Here is a 24686-nt window from a genome sequence, read left to right as displayed (position 1 = left end):
TTACATTATTAATAATTATATAATATCAATTATTTTAGAAAGAATAATAAAAAAATTTACAATTAATTTGACAGTAAATTTTATGCAGGGTAATTCCGGGACAAAACAATGAATCTCCAGTCCACTCCGCTTCCCAAATTAATACGCTGTTGAGTATTGACTCTACAGCATCTCTCTCTTTCCTCGGAAATAAATCTGCTACGATTCTAAGAAATCTTAGGAACCTGCTTTTCAAAATCCAACCACTCATTTATTTAGAGATTCGTGCATAAAGATCAATTTTTTTGAGATTCGTGCATTCTAAAATATTGATGGTTAGATTTGGAAAAGGAGGGTCCTACAATTCTTATTGGAAGCGTAGCAGATTTATTTCCCTCTTTCCTCCCATCTCCCATCAATAGAAAATTAAAGTCAGTTGAACCCTCTGGAAGTAAAAGAGGAAATAAGAGAACATATCAAACCCTTGAAACTCGAAAGTAACAGAAGGAAAAAAGTAAAAGAGAAAGAAGGAAAAGAGTGAAAGAAGGGAGCGCGAATCCTAAATCGTCGGAGATGAACTCGACGGCGGCGCTTGTGCCGCCGGCCTCGAATGCGCCGCCGGGAAAGGAGCAACAAGCGGCGGGGGTGGGCATTCTCTTACAGATATCCATGCTCGTGCTCTCCTTCGTCTTGGGACACGTGTTACGTCGCCGTAGATTTTACTACCTCCCTGAAGCCAGTGCCTCTCTCCTCATTGGTTAGTCTCTCTCTCCCTCTCGATGCATGTTGATTTATTTAGTAGTGCTTCCTTTGGATAAAATTGGTAGGGATTACCTAGAAATCATCTCTTCGTTTTCAACTTTATATTTAGCACCTTGATTAGGACCAGTACAGAGCCACCTTACTGCCTATTCTCGTTCTCTGGCTGGTTTTCCCACGAGCTAGTACTAGTTACTGATGAAATGGAGGAGGAGGGTTATAGCCACATGTACGATTGCGTCAATAGGGATTTGAATTTGTGCATTCCGGGTTGTCTTCTAGTATTCTAACATTAAGCTAATAGCCAATTGCCTATTAGATGTTTTGGTCAAGGTTAGACGGATAGACCTTTCAGGGGCTTATTAGATCTTTCTTTCAGAAAAACGTATGATAGGAAGCAAGCAGATTAAGACTGACAGAACTGGCTTGTTAATAATCAGAGCATTTGTTTGATATTGTTTTAGGTCTTCTTGTTGGTGGTCTTGCGAGTATTTCAAATACTGAAGCAAACATCAGGTATTGATGCATTATACTTTGTTTTTTTTTGGAAGGGGATGTACTGTTCAGTATTTCTCCAGTAAACTGTAAGGGGGTACAGCACAAGATAAGATGATCAAATTTGTTGCGAAGTTGAATATAAACTGTGACTGTCAGGAGTACCATGCTAACCAGTTGACTGTAGAATTATATTAATGTATCTGTAGTAATTAGTAACATAAATAAGATGGTCCACATGTTTTTTTCTTTAAAGAAAAGCATGCTACAAGCATAACACAGACCGGAAGGATTATTTCTTGTTTATTTTTCACAATAAAGAGTTGGCTGTCTCTACCACTTTTAAAAGCATAGAGCATTTTGCTCATATACTGTACTGGTAACTTTTCTAGCTGCTATGATGGCGGCACTTGGTTTTGTAACACCATTAGCTACTTTAACTCTTAACTGGTTGATTTTATCAGGACATGGTTCAACTTCCATGAAGAGTTCTTCTTCCTTTTCTTGTTACCTCCGATTATATTATATCCTTTTCTAACATCTATAATTATTTGTTAATTATATTATAATCTAACATTCATACTTTTCAAGTTCTAATTGATTCATGTAATATAATTCCTTCAATTTTTATGTTTTTTATCCTTAACTCTTAGCTTACCCAATCTGGATTCAGCTTATCTCCAGTAAGTACTATAAAACTACTGCTCTTAAATTGTGTAGTCTTTTTTGTTAGGGACAATTTTCGGTACAAGCCTACAAAATGTTTAATATCATATATGTACCTGTAAAACAAGAAATATCATATATAGGTGAGCTTGGCTAGTATGACATCAGTGTTATTTCAGTCTATATACCACCAACTCCAAAACCTATCTAATCGACTTCAAACAACGAATCCAAATCGTTCAAACCAATCTACTTCATTAGTTGTGTGTTTACATGCAAAATTTATAATTTTTCGAATTTATTTAGTATCAAGTCAAGCGGTCAAATGTGGGAGTTTTTAAGTTAAATTCAATGCATTCATTTTTTCAACTTTTTTGACGGCTTGACTTGTTACTAAAATAACTTGAAAAAATGTAAATTTTGCACGCAATTGTAAACGCATCACTCATACAGTAAATCAGTTTGAACGGTTTGGATTCACCGTTTGAAGTCTATCCAATAAGTTTTGGAGTTGGTGTCATCTGACACCGATGTCATACTAGCCGGACTCTATATAGTTTAAAAAGTTTTCAATATCAAGCACACCTCCTACAAAGCTTAGAAAAACATCCTTTAGTATCCTATTTGCTGTACCCTGTTTATGTCAAAATATGTGCAAGTCACCTCTTTTCCTCTTTCTCCCTTACATAAACATGAGGGTAAGAGAGGAGCATTGTACCTTTTGTCCTTTTTACAGAGATTAGGATATGGGTCTTATGGATAACTTCGGTTTTATGCTTTAGAAGGTGTGCATGTGATTGGTCCTTTTAGGGCATGTTCATGATATTTTTTGTTTTGCAGTGGTAGATATGAAAATGCCTTGTATTTGTTATCTTTCTAACATAACATAACATAACAATTTTGTTCTTCATCTTGTAGAAACCATTCTTCTCGAATTTTGGTGCTATCGTCACTTTTGCTATTTTGGGTACTTTTGTTGCAGCCATTGTTACAGGGATTCTTGTGTAAGTATCATTTCAGCCTTTCTATTGTGCTGGAATTTCTTTTCTTCTTTTGTTGAGGCTTTATAATCCCACTAGTTTCATGAGAAGTCAATTAGGTTCATGTATCATTGCTTCTGCCATCACGCCCTTGAATATACTATTTTTTTTCTTGGTATTTGTGTATGACTGTTAAGGAATCTACCGTTGATAACTTTTTGTGAAAATTTAATGTATTTTGTCATGCATAAGATCTTGTAAACACTAAACAAGCCTTGAACAGCGTACTCCAAACAGTACCAAACCGGCACGCATTCTGCCAAGTCTTGAGTGATGCATGATCACATCTGATATAAAAATTTGTATTATAGTGACATTCAATGGTTGTGCCTTGAAAGAAAGCATGACAGTTTTATATTAAAGCATAAAAATGTAATGAACAATGTTTTTGTTCTTTCATGGTTTTGCTATGGTCATTGTTATTTGCAGTTACCTAGGTGGATTAACATTTCTAATGTATAAGCTACCGTTTGTGGAATGCCTAATGTTTGGAGCTCTTATATCTGCAACTGACCCTGTTACTGTCTTGTCGATCTTCCAAGTTAGTATGCTTTCCTGCCTTATTATGAGCTTTTATTTTACATTGTAGCATGGTAATTCTTCCAGTCGCATTAGATCATTTTGTTTAAGTTCCTAATACCAGATAAGGTTGACCCCAAGTTTCTGACATAACAGTGTGGGTATTCAAACTGACCTGACAATTTCAATGCGGAGCTCACTTTTTAATATTTCTGAATGTTCAATGCAGGAACTTGGAACAGATGTGAACTTATATGCCCTAGTTTTTGGTGAATCTGTCTTAAATGACGCTGTACGTGTTATTTTATTTATTTTTGTTATTTTCTCTTTATCTCTGTTTTTCATACTATTACTGGATGCTCACAGTGTTCCTCTCATTTTTTTTCCTTCTCTGTGCAAAATTGCAGATGGCCATTTCTTTATACAGGTATTTTTTTGCTTGACTGTAACATAGCTGGCTGGTTAGGCTTGGATTGAATGCACTTTATCATTTGCGTCAAACTTAACCCCACCCCATTCAGAAAGGAAAAACTTAGAGAAACACACACACACACACACACACACACACAGAAGGCATGTCAAAAAATTAATCCAAGCAAACAAACATTATAGCGGACATAAATTATGAATTAGGGTGAAAATTTAAATAAAGGACTCCTGTCCTGTAATGTCAAGTATTTTCTTGAGTTGGGACAGCTATCCAAAAGCTTTGTGCTATCTATACATTCCCAAAGCTGGTACTAATTTTTTAGTCATTAGAAGTAGACTGTTGAATAGGTTCGTACTTCTTTGATATAATTTTAGTTTTTTTGAGGAAAGAGATAAATGTTTCAGGTTTTACAGTTGAAAAAACCTTTAAAAAAAATAAAAATAAAAGAGAGATTCAATACAGTTGAGTCATGAAATGTTTGTAGAAAGAAAAGCAAAATAAAGCAAAATAAAAGCTGGAATTTGATATAATTTTAAAGTGATCATAATTCCAGACTTATCCCGTTTTCTTATTTCAGGACGATGTCTTCAGTCAGAAGCAATTCCTCTGGGCAGAACTTCTTTTTAATTATTGTGCAATTTCTTGAAACTTTTGTGGGGTCATTGTCTGCAGGTTGGCATATTCTGAATAATATACACTCTTTCTTCCCTATTCATTTTTTAGTTAAGGGTTTACATCAAGTATTTCTTACTGGCCGGTATCTTGTGGTAGCATCACCTTTTAAAATGGTCATGCCGGTACCTTTCTAGCTTTTTTGTGTTACCTATATATCACTCTCTACCACAGCTCAACCGTCTCCAAAAAAATGGAGAAAGAAGAAGTAAAAAGCCTAATGGATACACTGAAAGATGTTTTCCTTCATTTATATTGTCCATTATTAATGTTTTAATTTTCTCTGCAGGTGTCGGGGTTGGATTTATCTCTGCTTTGATATCCTTTCAGAAGAACTTTTGCTTATCATGTTTCTCATGCATTTCATTTTAATTTCAATTTACTGTTGAGATCCCTTAACTTAGAGATACCTTTTCAAGTATGCTGGGTTAGATATTGAGAAGTAAGTGTTGAGAAACTTTTCCATCTTATTATTATTTTTTTCAATAATTGATACAATTTATGAGTATTACTAATTTATTTTTATTCTTTCCATAGTCTTCATAATTTGGAAAGCTGTCTATTTGTTCTCTTCCCTTACTTCTCGTAAGTTACTGAATTATTCTTAAATGTTTCTTTTAATATTTCTTATATCCTGCTATTCCAGAAAGTGTATTCATCTTTAAATAAATTGGCCTTTTGTTAAGCATAGTAATCTGAAAATTAGGTCAGATGCTAGCGTGATGGTCTTATGTATATTTTTGTGTATCGTCTGGTCTAACTTGAAAGCAGAGTGATCAGGACTGTGAATAAAGTCGTTCTCTCTTTAGATTTGACTGAGGAGAGAGAGACTCTTAACTTGAAAAGAGTAGAAATAATCTCCATCTTGGCAAGTGCAGAAACAATTATTCTAGGTGGCCATTATTTGTCTATTGAAGAGGACTAGTAATTGTCCAAACTTTATGTAGAACGAGCATTTATTTGTATGGGATGATTTTTCAACACATTTTTCGTTTATGTTCTAAATTTTAATTTTCTTATACTTAACTCATGATTTATTCTTGCTTATTAAAGGTACATGTTAGCTGAAGGACTTGGCTTGTCTGGAATTGTCTCGATATTGTTCACTGGTATTGTAAGTACATATTTCTAGGTGTTATTTATTTTTAGTGTCACTTTATACCTTTCTCTCACAGAGTAGTCACTGCATTATGGCAAAAGGTAGCTGCTATTTTATAACAAAAGATTTAGATTATTGACCAAACTGTTTTGCTCTTGTTTTGTAGGTGATGAAGCATTACACTTATTCAAATTTATCAGAAAATTCGCAGCAGTTTGCTTCCTCCTTTTTCCACCTAATTTCGTCTCTCGCAGAAACATTTGTGTAAGTTCTTTCTAGCAAGCACATCAATTTTGATGGGTATGCACCAGTCCCAGGTGCATCACCTACCACGCTAGCACCCTATCAAAGTGCAGCTTTCCCATATTATTTCCAATTGAGACTCCTTCGGTTGTGTAGTAATTGTAATTTATTCTGCATTGATTTATCCTGAGTTCCACTTATGTGGTCTCCATTTATCATCAGTTATGTCATTGGTTTTGGTAAAACAAGGCTTAATTATGCAAAGTTCTCAATTTTGGCTTTGCTTTTGGACTGAATTATCAAATTTTCTCAATTGGGCATCACGCCATAACACCATGCTTTAATTTAAATTTTCATCAACTGAACCTTATTTTACAATTATTCCTGAGCCCAGAAAATAGTGGGAAAATAGTGGAGTCAGCTTGAACTGAGCTGATATAGTGTTCTTTTATTAGGTGTGCGAGTACCTAATTTTCTTTTTCTCTACTTGGATTATTCTAACCTACCGTTCCTTTTTTCCGTTTTTTTTTTTAATTTTTGTAAGGTTTATATACATGGGATTTGATATTGCAATGGAAGAGCATAGCTGGTCCCATATTGGCTTCATCTTCTTCTCTATTGTATCCTTTCAAACTTTATATTCTATCAATAAGATTTGTTTTGTTTAAATAAAATAAATATTAGTGTGCAGCACGATATGGGTCACATCATGGATTCACCTTTCATTCCAAAATTATTTTAAAACGATGCAAACTATTCCTCTGGCCTTTCACCTTTTTATCCTTTTCTTTCCCAAAGGGGAGTAGGGGTGTTGTGCAAAAGGGAAAATTTCATATGTATTTATAATGACTTGCTTCTTTTGGTGGGTGAATGCATTGGATTTTCTCAGGAATGCACATGAAATACCTTGTTATAGACCCAATAAATTGATTGTGAAGGTTGATATAGGCGCACTTTTAAGGGTGAGATATGCGCAAACATGAAATTCTTGTGGGATTTAAGTCAAAATTTCATTTTTGTTTTTTCTTTGACTAGTCACTGAACAGATATTCATAGTAATTGCAAGGTATGTTTCTTATATATGTCATTTTCAGTGGTGATATCAACTTTATTGGTAAATTTTTTAAAATTTTTTGTAATGTTGTGTTTCTTTTTTAAATCTTAGGGCTGCGAATGTTTTCTCTTGTGCTTACTTAGTCAACTTGGTAAGGCCAGCTCACCGCAAAATTCCTATGAAACATCAGAAAGCACTTTGGTATAGTGGTAAGGATCAAGAAGAACATTATAGGATTTTTTACTGTTGTGCTCAGTCCAGCTCTTTATTACTATATTGTTTTTTTTCCCATTATTATCTGTTTGTTTGGTTGGTTGGTTTAACTGGCTGTTGAAGTCTGAGGCTGTTTACCGTAACTTGATGGTTAAACAACAAAGATACGGTTCAATAATTAAAATGAGTGCAAATAAACACTTAAAGATTTCGAAAATGATTATGGATGCCATACTAATCTAATTCACATCATTGAACTTCTCCCTGAAATATCCCTTCCCATTTTCACCTCAATTGTAATTAATTTCCAACTTTTTTGATTTGTTCATTGTTGGTTTGTTTCGATTCTGAACTCTCTGCAGTTATTATTTGAGGCTGGATACTGGACTTTATCATGTAAAATGTTCTGAAGCACTGTAAAGAGAGAGATTGGGTTTGTATTGAATAAAGCTGACTATGAAACAATTCAATTGTCCTGTGTCAGAATATAATAAGACAAAAGCATTAGATGTAGATCAAACAATTAAAATTTTGGGGCCCATTTGTACTAGTGTTTTTATAAATCAACATAAATTTTTGTCTTCTGATGGTAACTAGGACTTAGAGGGGCCATGGCATTTGCACTTGCTCTACAGTCTGTCCATGAGCTTCCTGATGGACATGGAAAAACAATATTTAGCACCACTACCGCCATTGTTGTTTTGACTGTATGTTATTTATCTTTTTTATTCTCTCTCTGACATTAGAAAGGTCATAAAGAATATAGAAAGTACTTATTCCTTGAAAAAGTAAAGTTACCCTTTTTTCTTCTTTTTGCAATTAGGTGTTGTTAATTGGAGGATCGACTGGAACTATGCTTGAAGCGCTTGAGGTTGTGGGTGATGGTCCCAATAATGAATTGGAAGTGAGTTTACACATAATCTTTGTGCTTCCTTTCTTCTTTTCACATGGAAAATGTGCCTGCTCAATCCAACAATAGTTCAAGCAGTGGTACTTTTATGTTATGGGTTTGGGCAACTGAGTTACCTGAAGCATTAATAATGACAATTCTGATTTTGGCAGACAGTTGAACCTTTGGTACTGGTTCATTTTGGTCTAGTCTAATTGGCATTCTAGCTGATGGCTTTGGTTCAAGAGTTTACTGAATGATTTGGACTATCAATTAATAAATCTTAATAAAGACAGGGGGACAGTTCAACCTGATACAAAAGATTTAGAGGTGTTATGAACCAAATAAAAGTTCAGTGCCAAATCAAACAAGGGCAAATCAGCTTTTTTCCATAGTAGGAAATATTGGCAGATACCGATACGGATCGGTATCGGCCGAGTCTGATCCGATCCTGAGCTGATACTCCGATCCCATATCGGTATCGGCTGGGACCGATCCTGATCCCGATACCGATAATTCCTACTATGCTTTTTTCTTCAATCTATAATTCTAGGTTGACAAAATTGTAATTTTCCCTTCTTCTGTTGCTATGTAATTTGGTCATATATTTCCATATGGCAACTTCATATCTATCTTAATTTTTCACTGATTACATTTAATCTGAACAGAGTTGCATGCACACTTCTTTTTTATTATTTTGTGCAGAGCTATGAGGAACATCATGATGGGTATGTGTCCCCGACTTTCGAGGAAGGTGCTTCATCTCAAAGCAATTTGAGGACAAAACTCAAGGAGTTCCATAAGACGTCTCTCTCTCTCTCTCTCTCTCTCTTTGTCCTTCCCTCCCTCCCCTCTTTCTCTGATCCTGACATTAATGGTTACCAGTTTTTAACTGTTGTGTTGCAGTGCGACATCGTTCAGTGAGCTGGATAAGAATTTCCTCACTCCATTTTTCACAAGCCAAACTGATGATGATTTAGAAGATTTTGGTACTCTCTTCCTCTCAATGTTTCTTTTGTGTTTTACCGTTACACACCGCCCTTTGTGAATTTGGGTCCTTTGGTTTTTTATACCAAATAATTATCTTTCAAAATCAATTGAAGATTAAAATACTGGATTACTTATCCTTCTTTCTAAATTGCCTCCCTCTGCTTACACTTTTGGCTTTGCCCGGGTATAACTAAATTTCACAAGACTATTAATCCAAGTCTATACGCAACTAGAAAAGTTTAATTAAGCAAACCCCATTAACAAAAATTGCAAACGGAGTTCAGCATTTACTTTGCTCAGCTATGTGGCTTTGCTTATATTATGTTTCTAGTAAATAAAGTAGTGGGCCTTGATATCACTGTCTTCCAAAAAAAAAAAAAAAGTTGCAAGTAGGAATGCACAACTATACCAAACACACAGATGGGAGAGCAAATTTGGAGGTTCTGGTTTGCTTGTTGCTGTCCTGATATGTTGAATACCATTATCACTGAAGGCACAATTTATTTTAACTCGCTCCCCTTTATAATTAAAACTCAGGTGGTTCTCAACAACCCAGGAGAGGTGGATTCTACGATCTTTAATGCAAATATCATGAAAACCAGGAGGTCAATCCACTTATAGCTTAAAGGAAAAAAGACATAGGCAATATTGTTTGTATATACATAACTTAGATACCTCACGAAATCTCAGATTAGCTTCATATTGAAAAATGTCTCTTCTTATTTTCTTTATTAAAAGAAATGATTTGTAGAATTTTTTTTTTTTATCAATGTAGTTCTGTCATCATTCTGGCAGGCATTTAAGTATTTAAAACCTCCTCCCCCGACCTTGACCAAAACCAGGATAAAATGCTAATAATATGGGAGCTCTCTCAGCCCAAATGCAGGAAACATATCTAATTTTCCAGGAGGCGAAGAAAATGGTTGTTTGCTTGCCTGGGCCTAGACCATCTTTTATGGTCCAGGTTGGTGTCATGTCTAAGATGACGTTCGATTGGTTTTTTGTGGTTTTATATCAATTTGCATGACAGATGATAGTTGATATCTCGTTTGGGTTTCGGACTGTTTCAAGTCATCATCTTAGAGACGATCTTGATTTGTAGAAATGGTTCTGCGATAGCAGCACTATTATGGTTGGTAATGCAGAAGTTTCAATTTTACAGAGCTTGAATACCAAAGTATTGCTCAAGCTTCAACGACTTCAAATTAGACAATACGATTAAATACGAATGGATTACATTTACATAAAAGAGTTCTCTGATTTCAAATTAGATTGATCCGATCTGTCAGTTTTTAGAGTGAATAATTTGATTTAGCTCAGGATAATAAAATCTTATATTTTGTTTAGAAAAGTAGCATACAAACTCGTGTTAAACAAACTATATGGGTTCCTATCGCCACACGGCTGAAGGTCATGGTGAGGCACCGAGGCTTATGCAAGGATAAAGTTGTGTTTTGTGTGGCCTTTTCAAAGCACTGAGGCACTGAGGTCATGGTGAGGCACTCAGGATAATTCACGTTCTCAGTCCGGGCGGATTAGGTTTTGTGTGGCCTTTTCAAAGCAAGGATAAAGTTGTCGAACATATCAAGATCATAGTGACAAGGTACCTGAATTATATCCGAATTATATCCGTTTAATTCTTTTTTTGGGTGATGCCGAACCGAACACTGAATTATTCGGTTGACCGAACTTTGACCGAACTTTGACCGAATTAAACCCGAATAATTCCCGAATTTTACGAACTTTTCCCGAATTTTACGAATTATTCACGAATATTTCCTGAATTTTTCCAAGAACAATTATTTTTTTGCTCCCTTGCAGGACTGAGATTTCTGGTCCGGATAATTCCGAATCATTCCCGAATTATACCCGAATCACGAATTTTTGATCTTGCCGAACCAAACCCGAATAATTCATTTGTCACTATGATCAAGATCTAGCTATTAGTTTACTATGTTGTATCTGCTAGACTGCTACACATCCGTCTGTATAATTATTGTTGTAGAAAATACCCAGAAAAAAATTCGGTATAAATCAAAGAAAAACAGTGAGGAGACTGGAGAGCGAAATGTCCGGGGACATCCAATATAATTCAAAGAATATCCTGAGTATTATTTAGGTGTGCTTTAGAGAGGGGTAAAACTTATTCATTAAAGAAAAGAAAAAGAAAAGCTCGAAAATGATAGGCTATTTATGTCGTTCACTTGCTTCATAAGAAGGGAAACGGAGAGGGAGTGGAGGAGAAGAGTTACTGTTCGGAGGGGAGGAGAGAGGGGCGTGGTGTTGATTTTTGGCGAAATCTGTGAATTGGGGTGTAGGATTTACTGTACGAAGAAGGAGAACCCTTGTTTCTCTTCCTCTCCGTCTCTTCCCCTTCCTCTACGGACGTTGGTTCTAGAGCATGCCCTTAAGATTGAACTATGCGATTCTAAAACGAACGATTCAAATCAGATCAATTGATGTTCTTTTAGTGACGTTTTTATATGATTTGATCCGTTAGTTATAGATCAGACAGTCCGTATATAAATTGAAAAGGAGAAATATATCCAATAAGAGGGGGTGATTTATTCAATGCTGATGGCATACAAATACTTTTCGTTTATTTTAAGGATTATTTTTTTTTGGCTGACTGATCGACATCACTCGAGTTGATGCAACCAAAAACCACCTACAAGGCTACAAATTAAGCTGAAAATTGACGTAGAACCAGTATGATGATGGAGGTTTGGACAAAAACCACCTACAATCCAACTAATAGTAAGTAACTAGAATTTTAGGAGGTTTGGACTTTTGAGTTTAAATTCTGATGAACACAGTATGATGATGGACTTGTAAATTTTCTCCATCACTAAAAAATAAATCATGACTTAAAAGCGAGATAAGGGAATGCTGGAGGAAAGATGGCAACAGAGTTCCATAGTCAATGCGATGAAGAAAGCAAACTCATTTTAGGAAAGATGAAGAGAGGAATCGAGGAGCAAGGCGATACAACAAATTTTTTCTCAGTTTTATACTAAATTGCATTTTGAGAATGGCAGTTGACAATCAATGTCTCTGTTCGGTATATTACTGTTCACGTGGAAAAAAAAAATTCACTCAGATCAATTTTTTTTTTTCATGGTAAACAGTAAAAATTAGTTCAAAACTTTTAATTCATATTCTTACTCCTTAACAAGCTTTTAATTTCTATTCTTATTCTTATTCCTTAACAAGTCGTCGAACATGGCCTAAATTGAACTCAAAAGGATAGTTCAAGACCAGTACTGTTTGAACAAAAAAATGACAATTAAAGTGCATCTAGAATTCTAGATTCTAGGCGGACTAAAATATGAAGACGAAAAGTACGACAAGCAATCAACTATCGTGGGGCCTATAGTAAAATAAAGTAAATATAATCTGTTCTTTGATCCGTTGCGAATTCCAATCCGACCGTTACTCTTTTGAATTTGAGACCTTGTATGAACTCGGAGTGTGCGTAGCAATCTAAAGATCCCACTATCTTTTAAAGGTGGCTAGTAAGTTATTCACACCATTCAAAAGCCATGTCCATACGACTTTTCGTGAGCCGTACAATGACTTGAAGCGGTCCACAGCGATTCCAATCGATTCTTATTTCGACCCCACATATCAGAGATATAACTCCGTACACCGACAGTGTCTCAAGTTCAATTTATCCCTAAAGATATTCGAACAATGCACTTTAAACCCTTCTCTCTCAAAAGAAACAAATCCGAGGAAATCGACACACTCTCTATTCTCGATACAGACCCTAATTCGGAGATCATTATCAGCAAAAACCTCTGTTGTTTTAAATGGGATTTCCCTCTTTCCGAAATTAGGTCTTCTTATCTTGATCAGAGAAGGCTAACTTAATTTTGAGAGTATAAATCCTTAAGGAAAGGAAATCCATGGCGACCTCAGCGAATCTTCCACTACCACCTACGCCACAACCACCTCCTCCGTCCACTGTTGCTCGAAGGGCTCGCCGTGGGTTCCGCGAGGTGAGCTCGAGATACCTCTCTACCCCTCGAAACCCTAGCCCCAGCCCTCGACCAGGGGCAAATCCTTCTCCCAGAAGAACCCCTTCCCGATCTGGATCCGAGTATGGGTCTGAATCCGAGACTGAATCAACTGATGAGAACCGCCGCCCAACCCCCTTACACCAATCCAGATCCGCTAACGGAACATTCTACTTCACCTCTGAAGCTAGACCGCCTAGCAGTCGAGTTGTACACAAACTGTTTGATGAGAAGTCTGATGCTGAATCCCGCCCTCCTGAGGAATCTAGAAGGCGGCCTAGGCCAGGCACACCCAGTTTCTCACCTAAGACGCGGAACCCAGTGAGACCAAAACGGGCACCAGCCTCCCCACGCCCAGCAAGACCTGAGGATGATTGTGGGTCAGATGTTGAAACTTGCAGTGTGGATAGCTGTAGCAGTGGTACACAAAGCAGTAGTTTTTGCAGTAGCCCTCCTATAACCGGTACCAATATGAGAAACCGGGCAGGAACAGCTACTGATCTGAGGTCATCATTGTCTCGTGTGGAGTCTTCTTGTCGGGCTTCAAACCCGTTGGTATGTCGGTCATTGAATTCGAGCCTTTCTGGTTCTCAAACAACGGGATTTGAGAATGATAAGGCCATGGGGATGGAAACAAGGAGGGTGGTCTCACGGAAACCACCACAACCGCCAGTTATAAGAGGAGGGTTAGAAGTGAAAAAAATAAAAAAAGGGAAAAAAGCAGAAGAAGAAGCACATAGTCTGAAGTTGTTGAATAACAGGTTAATACAACTGAAATTTATGAATGCAGAAGCAGATGCTTCAACAAAGACTAAAATGATTGGGATGGAGGTATTATTGTTTCTTTATTGTTTTTGTCAAATTGGTTTCATTTTTGGGATAATAAAACTGACATGGTTTACTGGGTATGCCCGGGACAGTTTAGCTTACTATGACTAGAGTTCTTAGATTGAATATGATATCTGGCAAAAGTTACCATAAATAACTTTCATGTGTGTCAGTGTGTGTGTGCATGCGTGATTCCAATTTTCTAATATAATAAGATAAATGTTGATATTTGTTCCCATTTAGGCTCCCTCCTAATTGCAAAAGGAGGCTAGCATCATCTCTACTGAACAATATGCATGCCGCAATTAAATGCTAGACTAGACTATGCAATTTATCCTGGTGATTTGGTATCAATTGGCACACTAATTGTTTAGTTGCACATGACCATATTACGAACACCAAGTTCATATGCCAAAGAACCTCAAATAGTGAAATATATGGTTTTTGTTGGTTTTAAATAGAAAGAATTTTATGGAGCTTCAATTGGAATCTCAGAACTACGTGACCGAGTAAATGAGAAGAGAATTCAATTGGATTGCTTGAAAAGAGAGATGAAGTTGACTTCCATCCTCGAGTCTCAGGTAATGAATCTATATTAAAATGGGTTAAAAATAATTTAAGTATAATTCCATTGGTACCGCACCATAAATCTATCCCCTAATTTCTTTAAAGAGTTCTTGGACTACCATTCTTTTGTTCTCTGTTTATACAGTTAGAAATGGTGGGAAAGAAATGCACTGTGGTCATCTTTTGAAGAAGATAGGGGTTGTATGGGTTCAGAATTTCCTCATGTTTTATAGGACACTCAGTAATGATCCCTAGGTTTTATGAGGTTATGCATAACATTTCTTGATCAGGTTAACCATGATACTTTTGCGATTGTTCAGGTGTACATATGAATTCCCATTTAAGGTTAAGATAAGTTTGTACCCTGGAATACACAAAGAGCAACCTATTACGTTGCTGCTGTACTACAAGGAAAATTCAAACCCCAGTGTTTGCTTTGTAGTAGTTAAGGGAGTTTTTGGAGATTTGAATTTGCCAAAACTTCCCACTGTTTCTTAGATGAATAAGTGCAAGTAAAGGGTTGTTTGGTCCTTCAATCAATTTTCTTTATCTCTAAAAAATAGAAAATCAGGAAATTTTTATTTGGATCCTGCAAAAACCCAAATATCAACATATACAAGGGAGTCTACCCATTTTCATGTAGTCCTGTCACGTAGAAGTTATCACATCTACAATCTGCAAAACAAAAATATTTCTGTAGGCCTCCTTTGCAGCTGCATCGTTAAAATATATATATATATATGTTTCATATTTTTTTAGGTTTAGGTGGGGGAGAAGGGGAGAGAGGAGTACTATGTTGTATATAGTTAAATGCTTTTTTTTTTTTATCTCGTCTTTCTTACCTTAGCTCATTGAGTTCTGTTGAGAGGAGAAGGGACATGCTTTATCTCAATTATTAAATGTACTATGTTGTATTTCGTTATATATATTTTTTTATCTTGTCTTATTTTTTTAAGCTTTTTAGCACTTTAAATTATGTTGAGGCTTTAACGAAATTTGAACTTCTCTTATTATTTAATTATTTTCTTCAGATGGCATATTTGGATGACTGGGATACAGTTGAAAGTGACCAAGACGAATATCTGTCTGGCATGATCACAGCTTTACAAAATGCTGCTGTTCGGGTACCTGTTGGTAGTGATGTGAAGGTAAGATTTTTTTCTAAAGCCCTACGTAGCAAGGATAGCAATATCATGTAGTCACATATTAATACCCATCTATTCTGGTATAAATCAGGCATCGTTAAGGTTAGATGTACAACTAAACATTGAAACTTTGCAATTGTTTCTATATCATATCCTGATCTCATCTGATATGGAACTTGCGCGACATGCACTGGCCTCCATGAAACCTGTACTGGTTGGTCACTGGGTGCATGATTGAGGATAATTTAGCTAATAATTTTATGTATCGACGATTTTAGTAACATTGTTGTTACTATATGTTTAGATCTTATACTTTTACCTGTTTTATTTTCAGGCTGATGCTATAGAGATAAAGGAGGCTTTGAGTAGTGCTATAAAAGCTTTGGAGCCTTCATTGAGCTGTCTGCAGAAATTTGTACCTATGGTGAGTAAGACTTGCTAATTAATGAGGTTTGGTTGGAAATTTGTACCAGTGTAAGAGACATCATACTTGTAAAAAAAGTCAAATTGGAAAACATAGCAGACATGTAAACTAATTTGATATTTGACCCGTAACAACAAAAATGTCTTTTTCTGTGAATTTGCAGAAAGCCATTCTTATATTTCGAGTTTACAGTAACACCAAATTGGAAGTTAGTTTACATATCAGACATGTAAACTAATTTGATATTTGACCCGTAACAACAAAAATGTATATTTTTGTGGATTTGCAGAAAGCCATTCTTATATTCTGTTATTCACTATTCCAAGAACTTCAGTGCAATAAATCCTAATAATGTGTGATTCACTATTCCAAAACTATTCATCAATACTTGGAAACAGAATAATGCTAACTACTACTCTATTGAGTCATTCTTGTTATTTTCTCATAGTTAGGCATTTCATATGGTAATGTAAGTGCAATAAATCCTAATAATGTGTGATTCACTATTCCAAAACTATTCATCAATACTTGGAAACAGAATAATGCTAACTACTACTCTATTGACAGTCATTCTTGTTATTTTCTATTGACAGTCATTCTTGTTATTTTCTCATAGTTAAGGCATTTCATATGGTAATGTAATGTCAAAACACTGTATAGACAGTTAAAGCGAGAGTATATGTTGCAATTTGTGATACTTTGAGGGAGTTAGGTTGGATTTTTATTTGAAGTAAATACAAAATAACCACAGTTAGCCCTTTTTATAATGTTAAAAGAGTGAGTGTTCGCGAATTCCATGATGGTATAGCGGCATTTTGCAATTTTAAGGAAGTTAACATTTTTAGATCACCACAACTATCTTATTTTATTCATTTCATTTGTATAAAAGGCTGAAGAGGTGGACAAAATAGCCTTGGATTTAGAGAAGGTAATCACCAAGGAAAGAGAATCTATTGAGGATTGTGGTAATCTACTGGCAGTGGCTCACAATTTACAGGTAATCTTATTTCTTTTGTTAACTAATTCCCATTTAATCCACTCACGAATTATGCATTATGCATTATGTTTTTTGAAAGTTCATGAAATCATCTCGGTACATCTGTACAAAATATGATGGGGTTTGGGCAGTTTTTGTGATGAGAATTCTTTTGAATGCTTCACTTCTATCACACTCTCGAAGAAGTATGAGAATATCGCAATTCATTCCTCGAGATCGAAAATATTATATTATATATGTTTGTTCAAAATCCAGATTGTCTTGGTGGACTTTGCCTTGCCACTTCCGTCCTTAATGTTCCTTAAATTAAAAGTACTCGATAGCTCTTATACATGCAACTTTTACCCCTAAAATTGTTATTTCCATAAATTCTTTTCCAATGCAGAAACTGTCTTGAGTGAAACTAATAATATTACATTCCAAAACCATAGATTCTAGCCCAATTCTGGGTATATCTTATGTATATGATGACTATTAGCCATACTATGATTGAATCAGTATGACTTCTCTTTGACAAATATTCTTAATTTTTCTTTAGATCAAATATCTGTCATTTCTCTATATATATTAGAAATGTGAATGTGAATGTCTTTTTTTTATAGGAACAATTATACCAACAGCATTATAAATCAGTGCCTGAAAAGCCCTCATCAGAAGGGCATTTGTGATGATGCCTATTTTTTATGCTGCAACTATTTTAATGTACAGGTTAAGGAAAGCAGCCTCAGAAGTACGTTGATTCAGTTGAAACAGCACGGTATACAAGATTAAGAATGTGGAAGCTTTTAGGTTAGAAGAAGAGATCTGTCTGTGCACAGTTTTTCTGTTAGTCTTAAATTCAAGGATACCAAAGAAGTAAGCTGAAATGGGTGCTTCTTTTGTGTGTCCAGAGGAGAACGGGGTGGAGGGTTGGAGTCATTGCAATTAATTCTTTTAGTAAATATGGGCTGTTTTGCATTCATTTTTTATGGAAACAGAATTTGCAACTAGGTGCTAATTTCTCTTAATGAAGTTCGCAGAAATGGAAATAAAACAGAAGGTTCTATTCATACTCCGTACATATTGTGCTCTTTGCCTCTTTTCTTCATATTTATAGTAATGCTGATATGCATATAATCACATATTTCCAAAATATGGCGTCTGAGTAGTGTGAACCAGAGGGAATGTTGTATTCAACAACCTCATTTGAAACTGGCAGTGATAGTCTTGATCAGAGTGACGCTCCAAAGCAGTATGGCCTAGTGGGGAGTCTACTGGCTGGTAGCAATTAATTGTGAAAACAGAAGTTATGTTTTTACTGATATAGTTATTTATTACATATTGATATATTCTATTTTAGAAAAACAAACATCTATTATGAAATAAACTGTTTTTTTTAGAGAAAAAAGGAGGGTCGAGCCCTCCAGTTTCATTGAAATAAAATGTTTATTAATAGACAATGATTTCAAAAACCTGGCATGTTGGATTTTGCTTCAAACACTTTTGAACTCAATTTTTGTATTTGTTTTTATTTTTTATTTTGCAGTGGTTAGGATTTCTAATATAGTTTTCTGCAAGTTAGTGAAAGCAATGTAAGAGAACTGGCCTTGGCGTGTATTATTATTATTATTATCATTTTTTCCCAAATGGCGTGTATTAATCCTGTTGCTTTTACAAGGAGAAATCTCAATAGAACGTTGACTCTAAAAAGGTAATCGACATGCTATAAAGATGAGGTTAAAATCATCCATAGTTTATAAGACATCTCTAATCGGATTTTTATAATTTCTGTCTCCTATAAAAAAACCATTGCCTTAATCATATCAAATACAAAATTAGTTCTCAATTATGTGCTACTTTTAATCAGTTCAAACCACTACGGCAGAAAGGACTTTCTGCGACTGAATTTCCGGTCGCAGATAGTTGCGTTGCCGGTCTCAGATAGAGGAAACGGTCGCTGATACAATATTCCGGTCGCTGTAAGCTTCGTCGCAGATACTCTTCTGCTGACGTCAACGGTCGCTGAATGACGTCACTGATAATTTTTATGCGACCAATTTTTTTCGTCGCTGTTTTTTTTGCTGACGTCAGGAAAAAATATCTGCGACGACAAAAAACGGTTGCTGAAAATTGAAAAACGGTCTCTGAAAGTTTTTTGCTGACGTCAGAAAAAAGTTTATGTGACCAACAAAACGTTCAGAAAACGGTCGCTGATATAATATTCCGGTCGCAGATACCTTATTTTAGGTTTTTGATATTTTTTTTGTTATTTATATTTGCACCATTTAATTAATTGGTACTACACATACCAACATACAACATACATCATAACATAAACATAAAAATCAATACACAAACAACATAACGATCGCATACAACATACATCATAACATAAACATAAAAATCGATACAAAACCAACATAGCAATCGCATACAAACAAATATAAACATAAAGATCAAGAAACTGTATATCATCTCATCAAACATAAATATCCGAGTAACTCAAGCAGTAAACAATACCATAAACAATAAACAGTATCATCTAACAAGATATAAATATATAAAAAAAACCTAAGCAGTACCATCGCCAGTGACATCCGAGTAATGTCCCTCGTCATCATCGCCGTCATCATCCTCGTCATCTTGAGCAGGCATCGAGGCCGACTGCGAGCCCGAACCTCCCTGTGAGGTTGTAAGAAAGTATTTTAGATAATTATGATTTAGGGTTTAGAGTTCACAATTAAAAAAACATACTGAAATATCGAATTTCGTACCGAAGAAGCTCTGAACCGAGCCTCCACCTGAGCCTCGATGCGAGCCTCCATCCTATCAAGTACCCGGGAAGATATCCTCTCAATATCTTCTTCTGTGAGATGCGTCGATGGCGGCATAGAATAATATGACTGTGAGGAGTGCGACCGAGCACTGCTAGATCCACCAGAGCGAAACATGCCTCTCGTCTTGCTTGAAACATTAAAAGTAAGACAATTAGTATTATCTGACAAAACTAAAAATAAATTTCAAATTTCAAAGAATGTTTATTTTACCTAGAGCACCGAGACCATAGTTATCGCCGTGGGCATTCTGATCATCAACGCCCGTGGTGAACCAGAGATCGCCGTCGTATCTGGGTCATTTCTCTTTATCCTCTCCATACTTGTCCTTCATAGCTTTCTCATATTTTAGCTGCAAATTTTGTAAAATATAACAATAATGTTACGTACAACATGAACCGTGATATTTTATACAACGATTCGAAAGTACTATTACCTGTGCATTTTTAGCCTTAGTACTAACGTATTCCCCCGTCTTCTTGTTCGTATGGGTAGGCTGAAACAACTCATCGCTCCATCTGGGTTCGCGCCCTTGTGTTTGCTCCTGTTACGAATTTGAAAGACAATTTCATTTAAAAAAAGATTATCAAGGTTAGTTCGATTATATTCAATAAGAATAAAAATATATTAATTTAATGAAAAACAACTTATGAAGCGCTGTTTGTGAACAAGCATGTTGGGTGTTGGTGGGCTGGTGTTGGGTGGTTTCCAAAACATTATATATACAAAATAAAATTTGGTTCGGTTCAGTTCGGTTACAATACTAAATCGGTTTGATTTGGTTTTATTTTTCAAACTGAATTATAACTTTGATTCGCCCATTTAGGTTTGATTTCAACCAACTGAACCGATGAACCACCCTAATTGCAACTGACCAAAACAAATTACTTATAAATTTAATAATTTTTGTCACCTCCAATTGAAGCGTAAAGAAGCTTAAATTTTGTCACCCGAATTGCAACTATTTTTTCTTTTTTCCCGAAGAAGGCAGTGAAAAGAGCCAATTTCCTGGCAGTGAAAACACAACAAAATCAAAATCCAATCAATTTCAGAAAATCCAATCAAAATCAAAATCAAACTTCAAATACCTGAAGAAGAGAGGTGAGGCGAAGTCAGGTGGTAGTGGCGACAGAGAGCGCGAGAGAGACCACGAGAGAGGGTGAGGTTTCTGCGCTGCGCGGGTTAGGGTTTGGCGCGAGAGGGAAGGGTTGATCTGGCGCTTTTTTTTTTTCCGAAAAAACACTTTTTGCGACCGGCGAAATGACCGGCCACTGATGATAGTCACATAAAATCCTTCGTCGCCAGAGAAGTCAGTTTTTTTTTGGGGGGGGGGAAATCATTTTCAGCGACCGGCGCCATCATCGGTCGCTGAAAATAACTTCTGCTGTAGTGAACCCCTAGATCAAAAACTATGGATTACCTAATTTTTTTCTCTGAATTTTATAATTATATATTTACTATCCTAAATTTTTATAGCTCACATATTTACTCCATAAATGAAAAACTTAAATTAATTATATTTAATTATAATTAAGCACCTAATTATGTCTCTTCCCCTTCCTTTTTGTCAAATTATAATCTATCACGTTTTCTTTTACCTTTAGCGTTAAAATTGTGCCACTTCCCCTACCTCTTGTACTAAATCTCTCCTTCTCATCACTTCTAACCCTCTCCAACACTATTCTAATCACAGTTGTGGACTTGTGCCAAACCCTCTCCTTCTCATTGCTTCTAACCCTCTCAAGCACGGGAGAGGGGGGCGTCCGACGCCCATCGGACCACTTTTGTGTTCGATGGGTTCTCTTCACCATCGGATCTGCTTTAGGATTTGCGCCCGCAATTTCGTGTCTACTTTAAAATCCGTACACACGAATCCTAAAGTAGATCTGACGGTGAGAGAACCCATCGAACACAAAAGTGGTCCGATGGCCATCGGATAGCCCCCTCTTCCCTCAAGCACCATTCCAATCATGCTTGTTGAACTTGCGCTTAAACCTCTCCTTCTTATGGCTTTTAACCATCTCTAGCATCATTCCAATCACGCTTGTTGGACTTGCACTAAAACATCTCCTTCTCATCGCTTCTAACCCTCTCAGACACCATTCCAATCACGCTTGTTGGACCTGCACTAAAACCACTCCTTCTCATCGCTTTTAACTCTCTTCGGCACCATTGCAATCACTCTTGTTGGAGATGAGATCCGAGGAGGACGAATCCTTGAGATATAAATGGGAGCTCGCATTGGATGAGAAAAAGAGAGACCTAAAAACAAAAGGCGTATTAGGGAGATTATGGTACAATCATATGGTACATGGAGTATGGTTCAGAGAGAGGACTGAGAGTATGATCTCTTTAAAAATATAATAGAAAGATGAAGAGTAGTGTAAGGGCGTGCTCCAAAGAGGGGAGATCGAACTCCTTCATTAAAGGAAAGCAAGGAAAAATCCGCATAATGACAGTCTGCCCACGTCGTTCACTTGCTCCAGAAGAAGATAATCAGAGAGAGAAAGGAAGGAACGCATGTACTGTGCAAGGGGAACGTTGGGGAACACACTATACAAAGTTCCGAAATTTGTACCCTCCAAATTGGGGTGTAGGTTTCACTGTAGCGAGGGGAACCCGCACGGTGCTCCTTCCTTTCTCTGCTTTCCCCTTCCTCTCCGTACTGGGGTTGTGGAGCACAACCTAAAGGAAAAATGAGTTTAGTTTTAATTTAATTTTGAGTTAATTATAATTTTCAGAATCTCAAACATAAGTAATTTAAGTTTTAAGTATATTTAATATATATTTAAATTGTATTGGATAAATATCTAAATTATTAGAATTTTAGATGATAAATATGTTATTATAGAATTTAAAGAAATAAATACACAATTTCATAATAAATTCTCTCAAAATTTTCAGTTATGTGCTACTTTCAATTTCCATAACAAGATTATATTTTTCAAGATATAGCTCAAAAGTCAGTGAAACGAGAAAGTAAAATAAAATTACAGATTTATATATTACTTTCTAATTAAGTCATATCAATATTTTTCTGAGAGTTGAAATTTTAAATACCGATTTTGTTCTTCACTTCTATCTATCTGGTCCATTTAATAATTCTATCAAGCGTCAAAGCCCAACTCTCTGTAAGGAAAGAATCAGCTCTCTTTCTCTCTAGTCTTGACGCATTTAATAATCTCCGCAACAACATTTTGCAAGAAGCGGACATTTTATGAACATACCAAAAATATCGGTAGCTCGGAAGTGACAGAACGAACAAGTACATAGCTATTTCATTGCTATTTCTGTAAATATTTGGAGTGCATAGTCTATTTTCTTTTGTAAAAGTTGAATGTTAATATGCTCCATTATTTAATATCTACAAAAAATTATCTTTTCTCGATTTCAAACCTATTACTTCTTACACAAAAAAATATTACTTTTACCACTAGATTAAATGTCAATTCTTATTTAGAGTGCATAGTTTCAAAATATCATTTCAATCTCCTAATCCTACAAGTTTCAATCATTATTTTAAAACATGCAACTTCCAATCATTTTGTATAGTCTGAACTAACGCAAGTTGTTATCTACTATTTTTATTTTTTTAAACAGTTTTAAGCTAGAATTTTTTTCCAGTTTATTTGAAATTCGTGTATTTGCCAATTTATTAAATTTATAAGATCATATATTGCTATATTTGAGGCCCATCATTAATTATTTACCTTAATTGAATGCATTCTTGTTTTTATTATTTTCATGTGCGTATTAACGTGGTTTACATAATTCATTGGTTCTAAGTTTCGTTTTTTTTTTCATTAAGTAGAACGAGTAATAATTTCTTGTTAATAAAATTTAATAATCATTTTAATCTGTTAAGACCAACCTAAGTAATAGAATGAAAGATGACTTCTAAATAATTATTTAATATTTTATATCGAAGAAAGAAATTACACTAAAAAAAATCACTTTCATCATATATGATGTAATAGATGATTTTTACTGAGATGAAAAGAAAAGAAGTCTCACTTCTACTTGATTGGCAACTATTTCTTTAATCCATATTTTTTTGGATAAGTGCTTATTTTTGGAATCTAGAATTAATTTTTATAATTATATGATATAATTTACAAATTAAAATTATATTATTAATTATTTTCTAATTATTTATTAAGTATAATTTGATATTAATATATTATTGAATCATTTATTTGAAATAAAATTTCAGTATTATATTTTTTTATGTCTCTAATGATAAAATTCTAATTTTGTCTCTGAATAAATCATGATAATCGGGAATAGAATCATTTCTCCAACTTTTCTCAAGATATGTCATCACCTTCACATTCATCCCAGCCTTCCGACGATAAAAATCATCTACTAGGTCGTAGGTGATATTTCTAGGATATACAATAACGTTGCATATTCTAAATAAATCTTTAATTATATTTTTTTTTATGTATCGAGATAAATTAGTTTTCTCCAATAACCTGTTTATAAATCATTATCCGTCTTTACTCGATATTGCACTCAGTTTTTGTTTGTTAATGAGATAAGATGTAATTTATTTAGTTAGAGAACGCATCTGACATTCTTATGAATGACTAAATGAAAATTACACGAAATATTTTTATGTTGTTTGGTCTGTCCATTTCTCTTGCAATTTTTTTTGTGAATATTATCATGTGAGAGAAGTGAGAGACTACGATACTTTGCAATCTCCACATAAATTTGTGTTATGGATTTACATTTTTTTTTTAAGTTCAGATAGTCAATATTAATATGAATCATTCAATATTCAATATGATATTTATATAAAAAATATATTGGAGACCAAATTTTATATTTATTTAGATTTTT

General features: G+C 35.2%; 2 protein-coding genes across 3 annotated transcripts; both read left to right on the top strand.

The window, feature by feature from the left end:
* Positions 1 to 423: 423 nt before the first annotated feature.
* On the top strand, positions 424 to 9854 carry NHX6 (Na+/H+ antiporter 6). 2 transcript variants are annotated; one of them, XM_078314879.1, is made up of 22 exons: positions 424 to 736; positions 1203 to 1254; positions 1698 to 1757; positions 1892 to 1916; positions 2818 to 2903; positions 3369 to 3480; positions 3688 to 3750; positions 3866 to 3885; positions 4466 to 4560; positions 4850 to 4878; positions 4971 to 5002; positions 5098 to 5145; positions 5614 to 5674; positions 5826 to 5923; positions 6447 to 6522; positions 6949 to 6968; positions 7068 to 7165; positions 7767 to 7876; positions 7993 to 8073; positions 8764 to 8864; positions 8965 to 9047; positions 9586 to 9854. In XM_078314879.1, exons 1-22 carry the CDS (start codon positions 553 to 555, stop codon positions 9627 to 9629), a joined length of 1578 nt encoding a protein of 525 aa, XP_078171005.1. In that variant the 5' UTR covers positions 424 to 552; the 3' UTR covers positions 9630 to 9854. The 2 variants fall into 2 exon arrangements, with proteins under 2 accessions (XP_078171005.1, XP_078171006.1); XM_078314880.1 differs by lacking the exons at positions 1698 to 1757; positions 1892 to 1916; positions 2818 to 2903 and having other exon boundaries at positions 425 to 736.
* Positions 9855 to 12820: 2966 nt separating this feature from the next.
* Positions 12821 to 18077, top strand: LOC144565827 (protein ENDOSPERM DEFECTIVE 1-like). Its single transcript, XM_078315675.1, has 6 exons — positions 12821 to 13898; positions 14357 to 14476; positions 15494 to 15610; positions 15942 to 16031; positions 16921 to 17028; positions 17737 to 18077. Exons 1-6 carry the CDS (start codon positions 12957 to 12959, stop codon positions 17797 to 17799), a joined length of 1440 nt encoding a protein of 479 aa, XP_078171801.1. The 5' UTR covers positions 12821 to 12956; the 3' UTR covers positions 17800 to 18077.
* The last annotated feature ends 6609 nt before the right edge of the window (positions 18078 to 24686 follow it).

The sequence above is a fragment of the Carex rostrata genome, chromosome 14 (assembly GCF_964058835.1).
Source record: "Carex rostrata chromosome 14, lpCarRost1.2, whole genome shotgun sequence".
Classification (NCBI taxonomy): Eukaryota; Viridiplantae; Streptophyta; class Magnoliopsida; order Poales; family Cyperaceae; genus Carex; species Carex rostrata.
The sequence above is the reverse complement of the archived record's forward strand: the minus strand, read 5'-3'. Positions and strand labels throughout refer to the sequence as shown.

Bases quoted from the DNA above. Each gene is read 5' to 3' on its own strand.
- NHX6 (XM_078314879.1), top strand. From the start codon at position 553: ATGAACTCGACGGCGGCGCTTGTGCCGCCGGCCTCGAATGCGCCGCCG. The intron at 4,879-4,970 runs ATATCCTTTCAG...ACTTAGAGATAC, and splicing joins TTGGATTTATCTCTGCTTTG to CTTTTCAAGTATGCTGGGTT. The intron at 7,877-7,992 runs GTATGTTATTTA...TTTTGCAATTAG, and splicing joins CCGCCATTGTTGTTTTGACT to GTGTTGTTAATTGGAGGATC.
- LOC144565827 (XM_078315675.1), top strand. From the start codon at position 12,957: ATGGCGACCTCAGCGAATCTTCCACTACCACCTACGCCACAACCACCT. The intron at 13,899-14,356 runs GTATTATTGTTT...GGTTTTAAATAG, and splicing joins CTAAAATGATTGGGATGGAG to AAAGAATTTTATGGAGCTTC. The intron at 17,029-17,736 runs GTAATCTTATTT...TTTAATGTACAG, and splicing joins CAGTGGCTCACAATTTACAG to GTTAAGGAAAGCAGCCTCAG.